The sequence below is a fragment of the Plectropomus leopardus genome, chromosome 10 (assembly GCF_026936395.1).
Source record: "Plectropomus leopardus strain MGB_pleo_1.0 chromosome 10, ASM2693639v1, whole genome shotgun sequence".
Taxonomy (NCBI): Eukaryota; Metazoa; Chordata; class Actinopteri; order Perciformes; family Serranidae; genus Plectropomus; species Plectropomus leopardus.
Genome location: NC_142185.1, coordinates 5,031,874 through 5,045,483, shown reverse-complemented (window position 1 = coordinate 5,045,483; position 13,610 = coordinate 5,031,874). Strand labels below are relative to the sequence as shown.

Sequence of the window (13,610 nt, the reverse complement as noted above, 5' to 3'; positions counted from 1 at the left end):
CTGTTAAAATGTTAAATAAAGTAAAGTACAAAATTAAATAAAGTACTATTAGAGTAGTTAGTTAGTAGAAAGTTAAATAAAATATTATTATAATTAAATTGAAATACACAAATGCAAAAGGGGACTGTATGACCAAAAATTCTATGGATACACTTAGGGCTGAATGATATGGCTTTAAAATAATATCACAATATTTTTAAGCTATATCCCAATGCAAAATATATATCTTCATATTTTAAAATCTCCTCTAAACTACCATAAACTACTAAAATGCAAAATAAATAAATGAACTACAATTACAAATAAAGTAGCTACTGCAATTAAATAAAGTTACATGAACTACGGTTTAGTCAGATACTCTTAAAATTTCAAATAAAGTTAAGTATAAAGTTAAATAAAGTATGGTTACAGTAAAGTACTGTGATAATTAAATAAATCAAAGTGGAACACAGGGGGATTTTATTTTGAAAGACCCGGCTTGTCTCAGGCCAGAAGTGTCGATGTTTTTGCTGTGGATTTAAAGCTGCCAGTCACCAGTTGGGTGTTAGCGTTAGCAGAAAGTTAAATTGTAACAGCGGTAAGAGGATTGATCCACTCCGAGCTGGAAACAAACTAACAGCTCTCCAATTCATAGATTGCTAAGATTTCTAGGTGGCACCTGTGGTCTGTGGTCTGTGGTCTGTGGTCGCAAAGTGGGACCAAATAGTCACGATCGGAGATCTGTAGCTAAACACAAGCCTCACCTGCTCAAGCTACCGCCACTACCACCCATTAAGTTTGACTGTTAGAGCAACACCGTTTATTGTGATGATTTATTCTGTGTAAACCAAGAGGGAAAAACAAAATGCCAAAGCGAGCCTCATGCCAGTGGCTATAAAAACAAACATGACAATTTATACTCTATGTTCACGATAAAGTAATTTTATACATCTCATGTGGACCATGCCGCCATACATTTAATTTATTCAATTTATCCCCCACCCCAATTGTGTTTTTTGTCTCTACTCGGCAAATTAATTACATTCAAAATATCAAAATACAAGTGTAGGGAGGTAGAGAGGAAGGCCGTTATCAAGGATAGGAAAAAATGATTTAAGAGGCACTAAAAAACATTTACATGATTTTATCAAAGGTGTATCATTTCAGACTGTTTTCACAAACTATTCACGAGTTTTTCTACAGAAAGTTCTACAACCAAATTTGTACATATCCCATGTATTATAAAAAGGCTTCAATCAAATGGCCAATGCACTGATGGGAGTGAACAAGGAAGCCGTCCTGAGTGGTCTTGTAAGGTAGCAGGTTGGGTTGTGGATGGGTCACAAACACCCACATTCTCTGTGGGACTTTCCCACAGAAATGCATATTCAGAATTGTGTGAACTTTGAGTCATTTCATGGTACATCCTCGCCATGTTTCTTTCTCTAAACCAGCAACTTTTCATGCCTGAACCTACTTGTGGCTTGCAAAAGAATGACTTGGTCCCGCCTCTGAATTCAGCATTATGTCTATGACTCCCCACTCGCATGCAAAACTGAGCTCATCTCTTCTTTCAATCTGTAGTTTAGGCCCAAGGACTAGAAACTCTTCTAATAAAATAAATGATTTGTAAGACCATATTGAGAACACACTCAAGACAAAGTTGTATGAAAATGTCTTTTAACTTTTGTATTGACAGCAGAAACAAGCTGAAATCTTGTATCTTGTAAAATACAGAACAAATGCAAGCATCCAATCCATTTATGCTCTGACATGCAAACAATGGAGGCCGTCACTCTGAATCAGTGACAAATCAGTCAGCGTCAAACCCACACATTTCTGAGCCTTCATAGCTTAAAGCTAGGAACCTATTTTTCTTTGCTTTTTAAATGGTGCTTTAGTTTCAGTGGAAAAGGAACAGAGGCTCTGTATATTAACCCTTTAAATCCTGAGCAAGTTGGTTTGATTTCTTTTTTTCTTTTAAAAATATAAGAAGCAGGCATTAAGCACAAGGCCCAAAGCTAAGCAACAAATAAGTAAAAAGAAGAAAAAGAAAATAACCTGAAAATAAGCTAACAATAATAATAATAATAATAATAATAATAATAATAATAATAATAATAATAATAATAATAATAATAATAATAATAGACATAAAAAGTGAAAAACAAATATGAAATTGACCTAAAAAAAGCCTGAGAGTCAAAAATATATGTATTTATTTTTAGATAATTAATTTAATTGTATTCTGTAATGTAATTTTAATCTTAAATGATTATAATTAGGAAAATAGTTTTCTGGACATTTCACCCTTTCTCAAAAAAATATTTTCTAATAATCCTCCCCTCTTCTTTAAGATTAATTAGATCATTTTCTTGTCACCTTGTACTTTCTTGTTATTTGAGGGACATTTTTTGTCATGTTGGTCAGTGCCTTTTTCCCCTTATTTTTTGAAAATAAATAAATGAATAAATAAAATAAAATAAAACAAGCTGCTCGGGTTTCAAAATATCAAATAGCTGTGTCAAACAGGCATCTGAATGTAACACAAGAAAAAGGATGAGGATGGAATGAAAGTCCCCCATCAGAATCAAATGTTAACATATGACTGAAACCACTGGCTCACAAAGATACCATCAGGTGACATATAAAGACTGCAAAAGTCACCTGGCTGTGAGGATTTGTGCTGACAAGAGAATTACAAGATGTCTACAAGGCTAAAAAACACAAGCCGGCTGTCTGCGGTGACAAACAGGAATCCCAGAGATTATGAGCTTTTATCAAGCTTAATCACTGCAGGATACAGATGCAGTCAGATAACGGCATGTAATCCTACAGACAGGTGATGCTAAAAAAGCTTTCTCCAACACCTTGGAAGGGGAGACTCCTTCACTCATGTCAGCGCGGATCCATAAAACCAGCGAGCGTAGCTCCATAACCCCCGGGTGCAAACACTGCGCCGCATAGAACAACGAAACAGTTCAAAGCTTGCATGGGATCAAAGTGTGTGATTAGCAGGAGACTCATTTACTCATTTCGAGCAGAGCCAGGTGCCTTTGTTATTCTTTTCATCATCCATTACAGGTTACCATTAACCGCAAGCACAGAAATCATTCCCAGATCAAAGGCCGGGATTACAACAAACCCATATTAGAGCCCGTAAAAAAATACTTTCAAAAGCAATGATGGAAAAAAAATGCATGTAATACTAAATGACTAAATGCATATTAAATTAAGCACTCTGCATTCAGATGCTCCACAAAACCCTGTAATGATTGGACATGACCTCATACGTAGACACAGCATTGTTGTGCAGTGTGAACAGTTTTTGGCACCTCACTGACAAAAGGATTCACATTTATATGTTAAACATTTAGCTGATCCCATTACAGCATGTGCACAAACACAATACACAAGGGCAAAGACGAGGTTCACATTTCGTCAGACTGCAGGAGTGAGGAGTAACAGCTCATTTATGCTCATTGTTAGATACATATATGGACATGGACTAAGCCTGCTGTCTATACTTTGGGTTCCCTTCAACCGCATTTAGTCATGTTTTCTGATAACGTACGAATACAGTCGAAACACTGCAGTAGTGGTAGCAGTGGCAGTGGTGGCACTATTGTGGGCAGGGTAGGCCGCTCCGAGATACGACCGTAGGACTGAGCAAAAGTGAGAATGGGCTGGTCCACATGTACAGATGTATTTAATGGCCTCAGACCACCGCCATCTACAGCGCTAGATGGCCTCCTTCACCATCACATTAGACTACGCCCTCTAGTACTGTCTCGTAAATGTATCTATATCAATGTAAAGGAGGCACAGCAACAGTTTGCATAGCCAGACCCCCTTGTGCTGTGCCACTGCTGAAGAAGGGTCTGACTGAACCCATCATAATTCCACATTAATTCCTCTAAAACCTGAACAAATAGTCATGATTTCTTTTCTTTCCTCCTTTCCTATGAGCAACAGAAGAAGAAATGACCCAAAAATCAGCCAAAATAAATGAACTAAAAATGAGGAGGAGGGAGGGAAGGAAGGAAGACAAAAAGGAATAATAATAATAATAATAATAATAATAATAGTAACAATAACAATAATAATAATAATAATTATTATTATTATTATTATAAATTCTGTAAACAATTCTAAATATATTTTTTATTTTTTAAATAAAAGCTTTTCTGACATTTTTCCCTTGTTTATTTATTTATTTATTTATTTTTTCAGAATCTAATAATTTCTTGCAATTTGTGGAACAATTCTTTGGTTAGGGTTTTGTTCCATGTTTTCAAAAGTAATCATACCAATTTGCTCGGATTTCAAAGGTTTAAATACTTGCAAAGGCATCTGAACACAGCACAAGAAAAGTGATGTTGTATAAAGGGTTAAGGAAAAAAGTAGAATTTGGACCTTGGACCTTCAAAATGTAATCAGTTTATTGTTGAGTCCAATTGGACGTTTGTGCCAAATTTGAAGAAATTCCCTCAGGGCATTCTTGAGATGTCACGTTCACGAGAATGGGACATACATACAGAAAACAGCACAGAGGAATAAAAACACCCAAGGTTGTACGTATTTCTTTAAAACCAATTACAACTGTCTTGGGCAGCGCTAAGCTAGGGGGGTGGGGGTGGGGGGCTTGCTTTGGTTTTAGTTTGATGGGCTCTACCAATTAAATGACAGCATGACAGCATCAAGGCTATGACTGTACACCCGCTGTCTTTGGAGGCTTTTGTCCCTCTCTTGTGTCGCTCTGGAGGGATTAAACGTTCAGCACATTCTGCATTCATTTGTATCTCTGGCTAAGCCTTTGTCATAAATAAGATACACAGTGTTTCCACTGCTGTCAGCAGCATGCACACAGGCTGTGCTGAAGCTTCATAAATTATACAGACGACAGGAACATTTCACTACTCACAGGTGTCATCAGAGGAGTCGATTGGCTGTGCATATTCATACTTGGATTTAATAAAGAACAACCTGTACAAAACAGTTTTATTGCAGACGCTATAATGTTCTTATTCCATCAACATCAGTCATAAAGCTGAAATTCAACGCATAAACACGACACAATTACACTATAACAGATCTGTATAATAACACACGATGGGTTCAAGGTCTATAACAAATGTGAAAATCCAAACATATTCTCTGTTTTCACAGTTACTGGCTGTGATTTCCAAAGCTATGGGCCAGATGAGTTTGGAAGTCATGTCTTCTTAAAAAATCACCAAGAAAAAAATAATCACCGATATTATTTCTTAGTCGCCAATTTTTTTTTTTCATTAAAAATCCCCCTAAAATGTTAAAGAAGGACAAGGTTGGTAATTTTTTTCTTTTTCTTTAAAAATAACCAAAAAGTTTTGAAAAAATGTTTTAAAGAAGACATGTCTTCGGGCTTAGAAGGCATGTTGCATTGTTGTTCATATGTTCATATTTTGTATTTTTATTACTTAGTGGCCCAGTTCCAAGGCCCTCCCCATACACACTTACAGACTTTGTATCATTAAGTCATCAGGGCTCAGGGCTGATCATGGATGTAAGCACTGGCTACTTGACTCAAAAATGGCGCTGTTTCACTTAAATAAAAATTGTTCACTGAGCACAAAATCCAAAGAAGGTTTCTGGCTTCCAGGTTTGTTTCCACGCTGTGTGGCCTCCTGCAAATGTACATTAGTGTTTCTCCCTCTGGTCCCTCATCCTTAGTCCATAAACTTTACTTTATCTGGACGTCACGCACTTTAAAATCACTTTGCTCGTCTCCAGGGAACTTTTATACGTTTAAAATCTTTATAGATCAAAATCTGCAAGAAAAAATCTTCTTTGCAGGTCAAGGTGTCCTAACAACTTTTATAGACATGTCTTTTATAATGATGGCCTGTGGTGAGAACGCTTTTTGGGCCAGGTGTCCAAGTAAGATGATTTCACTGTCCCATTGTGCACAGTGTGTGAAACCCTCAAACTTTCACACATCACAAGTGATATTTAAAGTCTGTGAGAGTTCAGGGTTTAGGGTTTAAGGGGTACATTGCAAGTGGGCCAATCCAGAGGTGGGACCAAGTCATTTTTTTTCAAGTCACAAGACACTCAAGTCTCAGGTAAAGTCCCAACTCACACCTAAAATGTGCTCTTCACCAAACGTCAAGCCATTTTAAGACCAGAGTAAAAACCTATTAAAGCATGGACAGTGGTGGAATGTAACTAAGTACATTTACTCAAGTACCTGGACTTTATATATATCTAAGAGGGAAATATTTTTACTTCACAACATTTATCTGACAGCTTTAGTTACTTTACAAATTAAAGAGATTTACAAAAGCATGATAATGTATAATGTATAATAAATTAAATTACCAAAGAGTTTATATAAGGACAGCTGCAATAATTATTGATTAATCAATAAGTTGAAAAGTAATTGCCAATTATTTTTGATTGATTGATTATTATTTTTCTATTTTTTTCTAATGATTTAGAGTTTAAGGGGGTGTTATTTTTAATTTTGTTTATAAATTTGAGGATTGTTTTTTGTCTTCTTTTATTATATATATAATTTGAGTTGGGGGGGTCTTTTTTAATGATAATTTTGAGGGGTTTTTTTTTTAAGTTTGGGGCATATTTCTTTTTTGGACTCATTTGGATTTTTCTTTAAATTTTTTATCATTTCTGAGTTTTTTTCAAGTCTATTTTTACTATTTCGATTCAACTTCTACTGTCCCGTCTTGTTGTGTTTATCTCATTTCATATTGGAGAAAAATGTCTAACTTCATCCCAAATCAACCATGACATCTGCAATAACATTTTCCTTGAAAGTGATACTGTTGTTGCATGTTTTATGTCTAAATGAAATGAAAAAGATTTAAAAGGTTAACATTAGTTGATTTAGGAAATGAAGATCTGCCTGATCTCCTTTGTAACAATTCACGTGTAACCTCAACCCTGAAATTCACAGTCATATTCTGTTATATATCTTTTTTCCAGGACAAACTCATAATCATGTCATGATATATGTATATGCTGCAGTGAAGTCACATGAATGAATAAATAGTTCTATGACCACAAATACAAGAGAGAAACAAAAGCAGAAGTTGAATCTCACAGATATTGATTCAAATCACACATAACACAACAGCAAACAAGACTTTTGGCTTTTAAAACATGTTCTTCCAAACTCTGGTGATCAGGGGAAAAGAAATAAACATTGTAGCCAAAACAATCAAAAACTGTTATATTTCTTTCAGACAAGTTTCTATTGATTTTTTGCCCAAAAATGTTCGTAGTACCATTCCTAAAAGTAGCGTCTGTCTGCAAAAAACATGCTCATTTCCGTGTCAAGAAACCAGACAGAGTGTGTAAAAACTGACAACTATATATCCATGGATGCTCAGGGCACCCAGGGCGCAATGCTGTCCAAATGTGCAAAGAATGATCTAAACATTATTTATTACACTCACAATATTCTACTCATAGTTTCAGTTGCTGCTAAAACAGAAAACACAGATCTACTGATACTAGTTTCCAGTGTCTATATTTATGGTTAAGACAGATGTGACATCACAAAATGCATCCACAAAAGAGGCGATGTCTTCAGGCAGGTTTCCATTAACCCTCAAACTATGCAATTTGAAACTGTGAATAGAAAATATGCAGAATGGAAACACGTCAATTTGTGTTCTCAATCTCAAAAAAGTTTTTACGCTCGGAAAAGGAGGTATTTCAGCACGTCAGAAACACCATATTCTGTAAAACTGCAATGGAAACACTATTTTGGCTTTCATGGGTCACATGATGCTTTGGCTATGCACCTGTCGGTAGGAACTGGCTCCTTCGGGCATGATGCAGCAGGAGCTACAAGAGGTGTTGTTGCTAGGGATGTAACGATGCATCGTGAGGCAGTTAAAAATAGATAAAAAATATGTGAGATTTAAATCAGTGAGATGAAAAATGAACCACGATGCTCTTTTTGTACAGCAGAGGGCGTAATCTGCTTTTGACTTTGCATGCTCAACGTGCCACATCCCCACATGTTCATTGTCCAATGTCATGTCCAAGACTAGAGACAACTCGCTAACATAAATAAGATAAAGCAAAGGCTCTGCGACAGGCGATATTGAAATAGAAGATGCACCCTCCAGTTTCAAATCAGAAGTGTGGTGGCATTTGAGCTTCCTTAAGTCAGAAAGTAATAAAGGTGAGAAGATAACAGAAAAGACAAAAAACAGTCGGCAAATATATATATATTAATATGTTGAACTACACAAACAGAACAACTAACATGAGGCAGCATGTGAGTCGGCATCCCTGTGAGGAGGTCCGCTCTGCCCCGCCCAGCTCATTAACGACGACTACACAGCCAAACGAAGCTGCGACCCCGCTCGCCCAAACGAGTACATGAGCCAGGATAGAGCCCAGCTTATCATACTTGAGTGGAAAAAGACCAACTTAGTTCTTCAAGCTCACCCGCTCTGCTTTCCCCTCCAGCAAAAGCAAACCTTTCCACAGCAGCCACATCTGTCCCAGTGAAAGGTTGTTTTTTGGGGGGTATTTTAACAGCAGGGGACACTGTGAATGTCCAGAAATGCATTTACTGCATAGTTTGTGTTTTGCATTTATACCCGACCTAAGAAATAAAAAGGGATTCTTTAATTAATATTAATCTTTAATAAGTATTTTGTAAAATTTTGTTTTGAAATATATATGAAATATTTCTCTATATTCTGCTAATGTTTTGAGCATCCATCACCATGCTTCTTGGAATGTATTTGTGAGAGAAGTTGCAGATCATTACTCAGTGGAAACAGTCATCTCGCAATTGTGTTTTATCGACATTTTGAAAATATCGCTTCAATCTCTGTAATCTGTAATGAAAACCTGCCTTGCGTCTCCTCCTGACTGATGTGTGTTGTTCTGCTACCTGAAACCTGAAAGCCTCATTTGGTCCCCTGCCCTCCCCTATGATTCTCTGCCAGAGAGGGTGTGTCTTTATATCTTGGACATATCTTGGGCCCATGTTGTTCCAGTCCTCTGTTTCTAGTGTCATACATATACTTTGGATTGGCTGCACACCAGATTAATCTAACTATATACTGAAGTAAAACATTCTTTGTATATATTTTTGATTTGATGGCAACTGAAGCACGAGTCATTACATTATTATATTTCCGCTAACAATTTTACAGTGATAAATCTCACACATTATTATGTTATTTCATCATAACTTGTTCCAACTAAAACAAAACATATTGTCATCTCTGAACGAAACAATTCAATTTAAGAATCAGAAGGGAAAAAAAAAACAAGAATCAAACTCTGTGACACCGTCGTATCTCCGAGCCTTAATGAATGTGTTATTTCATTCAGTGCACCGGAGATGAACCTATTAGAAAAGTAATTTATTTTTCCTAGAAGAGCTGCTGTTATTACTCTTGATCACACAGGTGTCATGCTCAAGGTTGGTTTGTTTCACACACTGGGCTGCCAGGTGGAAAACAAAGATAGTAACACAGATACACACAGGAAGAATTTCATTGTGCAGTCACAGTCAGATACTGAAGAGTATCAAGTCCAAGTCAAGTCTCAGGTCTATGACTTGCAAGTCAAAGAAAGAGTATTTTCAGGCTATGAACCATAACAGCACAAGGCCAAAATCGCACCTAATTATGTAAACAATGGTTTAAAGGTCAATTTTAACCATTTTCAACCTGAGCAAATTTGCTTGATTTTTGTAAAAAACAACAAGGCTAAAAACATGACGCCAGTGATGTTTTTCAAAACAACTTAGCACATTGAGGTTTCAGGACACTTGGATTACTTCGGACGAGCGGTATGGAGACATTTTGTGGTTATATTATGTATTTTTATAACACTTGGTCATGTTTTGTTTAGCTTTCACACTTACCTTTCACGCTTTGGAAAATGTAAACATGTTTTTTATGTCAAAAAAGCCCTTTGAAGTGAAGTGAAAAAAAAACACAGGCAGTGTGCCTGCTTTACACAACAGCGAGTTCAACGCACCACCGTTTCTGATTAAATAAATGCTAAACTTAGATACACAACACTACAACCTGCTACCTTTTTTATCTGTAGCCAACAGAAAAACAAAAACCAAGGAAACAAGTCAGGCAAACACTATTATCATAAGGAATAATATGACTTGAGAAGTGAACAGAGAAATAAATTCAAATTCAAATGAATTTAAATAAAACTTAGTTACTGAAGTTTATTTAATTTAATATGTCAGTTAAATATTATTGTTTTAGAAGACTGAAACATCTTTAGAACCAATATCAGGAAAACAGGATTTCTGCTATTTTCTTCCTTCAACTTTGTGCTAAAAATAAACTGGGCTTGAGGCGATTGGCCGTATTGTTCCAAAATGTAAATCTAACCCTTCATGCAAACTATGCAAATCAGTTCTGATTAATCGCCCTGTCACTAATCCTCACTGTTGATCCCTTCCAGAATGGAGGCTCCAATTTGCATATCTCATTTTGCATCTACTCTTTTCTGATGAAAAGCTGGTAATTACGGCTCCAGCTTGCCCCGCTGCTCTATTAGTGAATGAATGTGACCTGCCACTGGCACACAGGGGCCACAATAGAATTTTAAGCACCCCCTGACCCGCGCCCCTGTCAAAACGGATCAAGCACCGCTGGACTGTGGTGCAGATGTTTATTCACCCCTGACACTGTGTTCCAGCATGGCTTTGTCTTTATAACCCTGGCATGTCATGTCATTTTTTTTTTACAACCAAGGAAAATACAAAATATGAGTGACAGGAGGGATGGAGAGTCAGCTGCTTTTGAGATTACTTCTTGACATTTCTTGGTCCCAAATCTCAAACCTCCTTGTGCTGTAAGAGGCTGTGAAGTCCTTTTCACAGCAGTAATTTTAACCTGGTTAAGTAGAGTGGGGGGCTGACACAAAGTACACTTCTCAACACTCTGACAGATAAGTTTTTTTAAAGATAATTTGATTCCATTTAGACTACCTAGTGACGAAATACACTTCGTGTTCCAATACACATACTACCTTACTATATAGTATGGAAAAAAAGATTGATTATGTTCAAATACATAGTATGTCAAAGGCAGTATGTCAAAAATACAAGGATGTACTACATCCAGTTGGATTTTGCAGAATGCAAGCCAGCATGCTTTTCTAGCTATTCTTACCCACAATCCTCTGTGCAGTGACATATATGTCACATCTTGGCAACTGATTGACAGCTGATTGACAGCTTACAGAAGCCACATTATAAAACAAGTAGCCGACCAAGCAATCTGATCGGTCAACAAGACATTTAAAATATGCAGACACTACACCGTCCCCATCACTGAAAATATTACTACACCACGTCTTAAACACTGAACTTACAGAAATTCCAGAATTGTGGAAGTGTTTATCAGTTGGGTGCCAGTTGTATTTCTATATTTTATTTTGTCTCTTTAATATTGTGTCTGCTTTTATGTTGATGATGTAGGGTGACCTTGAGTGTCAAGAAAAGCGCCTATAAATAAAATGCATTATTATTATTATAATTAAGGTGCATCTTGCAACATTAATGAATTACAGCTTAAATTATGAAAATTACCAGCCAACTCACTAATTGTGTAAACTATAAACAAACACAGAGATGACAATAACCAGCATGAACCACCATGTTTTGAAGAGACACATTATAAACGCTGACAAAAAGTGACATTTGTGTTTTGGAGCACAAAACAGCAAAATCAACTGCAAACTAAAAACTACATAGTCCAGCACTTAGGCATGATGGGAAATATAGGCTAAGTGATTAGGGCAGCAGTGAAAATGTTGTTTTTAAAGGCTTAACGCCATCAAATATGGATTGGTAAAAACAAATAAAAACATGCACATTTTCGGACCGCTATAATTTTTCATTAATTTAGCCTTTTGGACTTTACTTTGCTCTTGAGTAATTGGAAATGTTTGGAATCCTCCGTCAGCTGTGTGGTGACATGCAACTACTAGCTTAAAAATACAAGTAGTTTGAGGATGTATTGATTAAATCTGTGTATGGAATTTTTATTTTTTTTTTAGCAGATATCTTAGTCGTACAAAAAACAAAAAAAACAAAACTGGGCAAGCTGAGCATTTCTATGTTTATATGTGATGTATTTATTAGTTTGGGAAACCCCATAATCCCTAGAAAGCATAAGCTCAAGTTGGCCAGAGGACTCAACAGGGACTAGAAAACATGTCCGCTGACGGTCGTTATTAAGGTTCAACCTACTTGCTGGAGCAGTAAACTAGACTTCATGACATATATGTAGGATTCTCCTGACGTGACTGGTTGTTTTCCAGTAATAACTCAGACTCTGTGTATTTCCATGGAAACAGAGAAAAAGGGTCACTAAAAGCTTTTAAATTTTAGAGCTAATTGCCCCAAAACATGAATACATTTTAATTATACATTTTTATTTTGTTGGTAATTGTTGTATAATTGCAATATTACACGAGGAGGTGTGCTTTACCATCATGAGCATGACATCGTGTGCTAGCGCCTTGGTCCTGACCACATCACTGAGGTCGTTCCCTGTGGGAGCATGGCCCCGCCCCGGACCCCCTGAGCCCAGGGTGTTTACACTTCTGGCTCAACCCCCTGATTATGAACATTTCTCGGTCACCACTTCTGTGATTTGTGCAAATTAAGACACAAAAATATAAGCCGTCAGTCCTTCTGGGTTTCACCTCAGAGCCGACTGTGCACAAAATGGCAGCAGCTTTTTTACTTTACCAAAACAACAGCATGTTACAGCTGCAGTTTCAGTCAACGGAAGGAAACTACATGAAAACCAGCTGAACAGATCCCTCCTGAATCCTCTGGTTACATTTGAGTGTGAACATTCCCGATATATACAGGACTGAAGGACGTGGAAAATATGAAATGCTGTCTGTCTTTCCTCCTCTGTGCAAAAACCTTTATGGTTGTTCAGAAACGTACCTGTTTGACATCATAAGCGAAGAGCACATATTTCAGATCAGGGGAGACCGAATACTTTGCCACATAGAAATTTATCTAGTGGAAAGAGGAGAGAAAGAAAGAGACAGACACACAAAGAGACGGTTTGCAATGTCAATCATCACGAGAGCATTTAAACTATGAAAATTTTTTAAACCAGTTATTTAATATACAGTATGACAAGCGAATCAACTCACAAATGTTGTGTTAGTCAGGATGATCTCTGTTTCGTTTGTGAGGATATTGAACTTGATGACGTGGCCGTCGCTGTTTCTGTAGATGACTTCAGAGTCTGGGAATAGAAACAGAGGGAACAAAGAAAAAAAAAATCTGTGTGAAGGAAATTGAATTCTGAAAGCTGTCCTGAAAAGGCATTACAGAGAAAAACCTCAAAGTGAGAACCAGCTGAAGCATGCCATTAAAAACAAATGTTTCTTAAGCTTCATCGTTCCTTCAAATTAAATAACGGTAACAATGCAGCAGACAGTCGAACAGACTCGAGTTTGTCTGATGTAATGTGATTAAGTGTAAGAATCAAAAGAGAGATTTCACTGCCAGACACAAGAGGAAAGCCTACATTTTTCATTTTCTAGATAACACAGCATGTTCAGTGTTGATGGCGAGAGCAGTGTGTGGCACCACC

The 13,610-nt window shown here is 36.8% G+C and overlaps 1 protein-coding gene across 3 annotated transcripts in view; it reads right to left on the bottom strand.

Annotated features, from left to right (window-relative positions):
• dpp10 (dipeptidyl-peptidase 10 (non-functional)) overlaps positions 1-13,610 on the bottom strand; it is a 274,909-nt gene that overhangs the window by 60,970 nt on the left and 200,329 nt on the right. For all 3 annotated transcript variants that reach the window (XM_042494908.2, XM_042494909.2, XM_088082895.1), the window contains 2 exons: positions 13,165-13,259; positions 12,950-13,024 (listed from right to left, as the gene is read on the bottom strand). In XM_042494908.2, the coding sequence (XP_042350842.1) occupies positions 12,950-13,024; positions 13,165-13,259 (170 nt within the window). The remainder of the gene's footprint in view (positions 1-12,949; positions 13,025-13,164; positions 13,260-13,610) is intronic.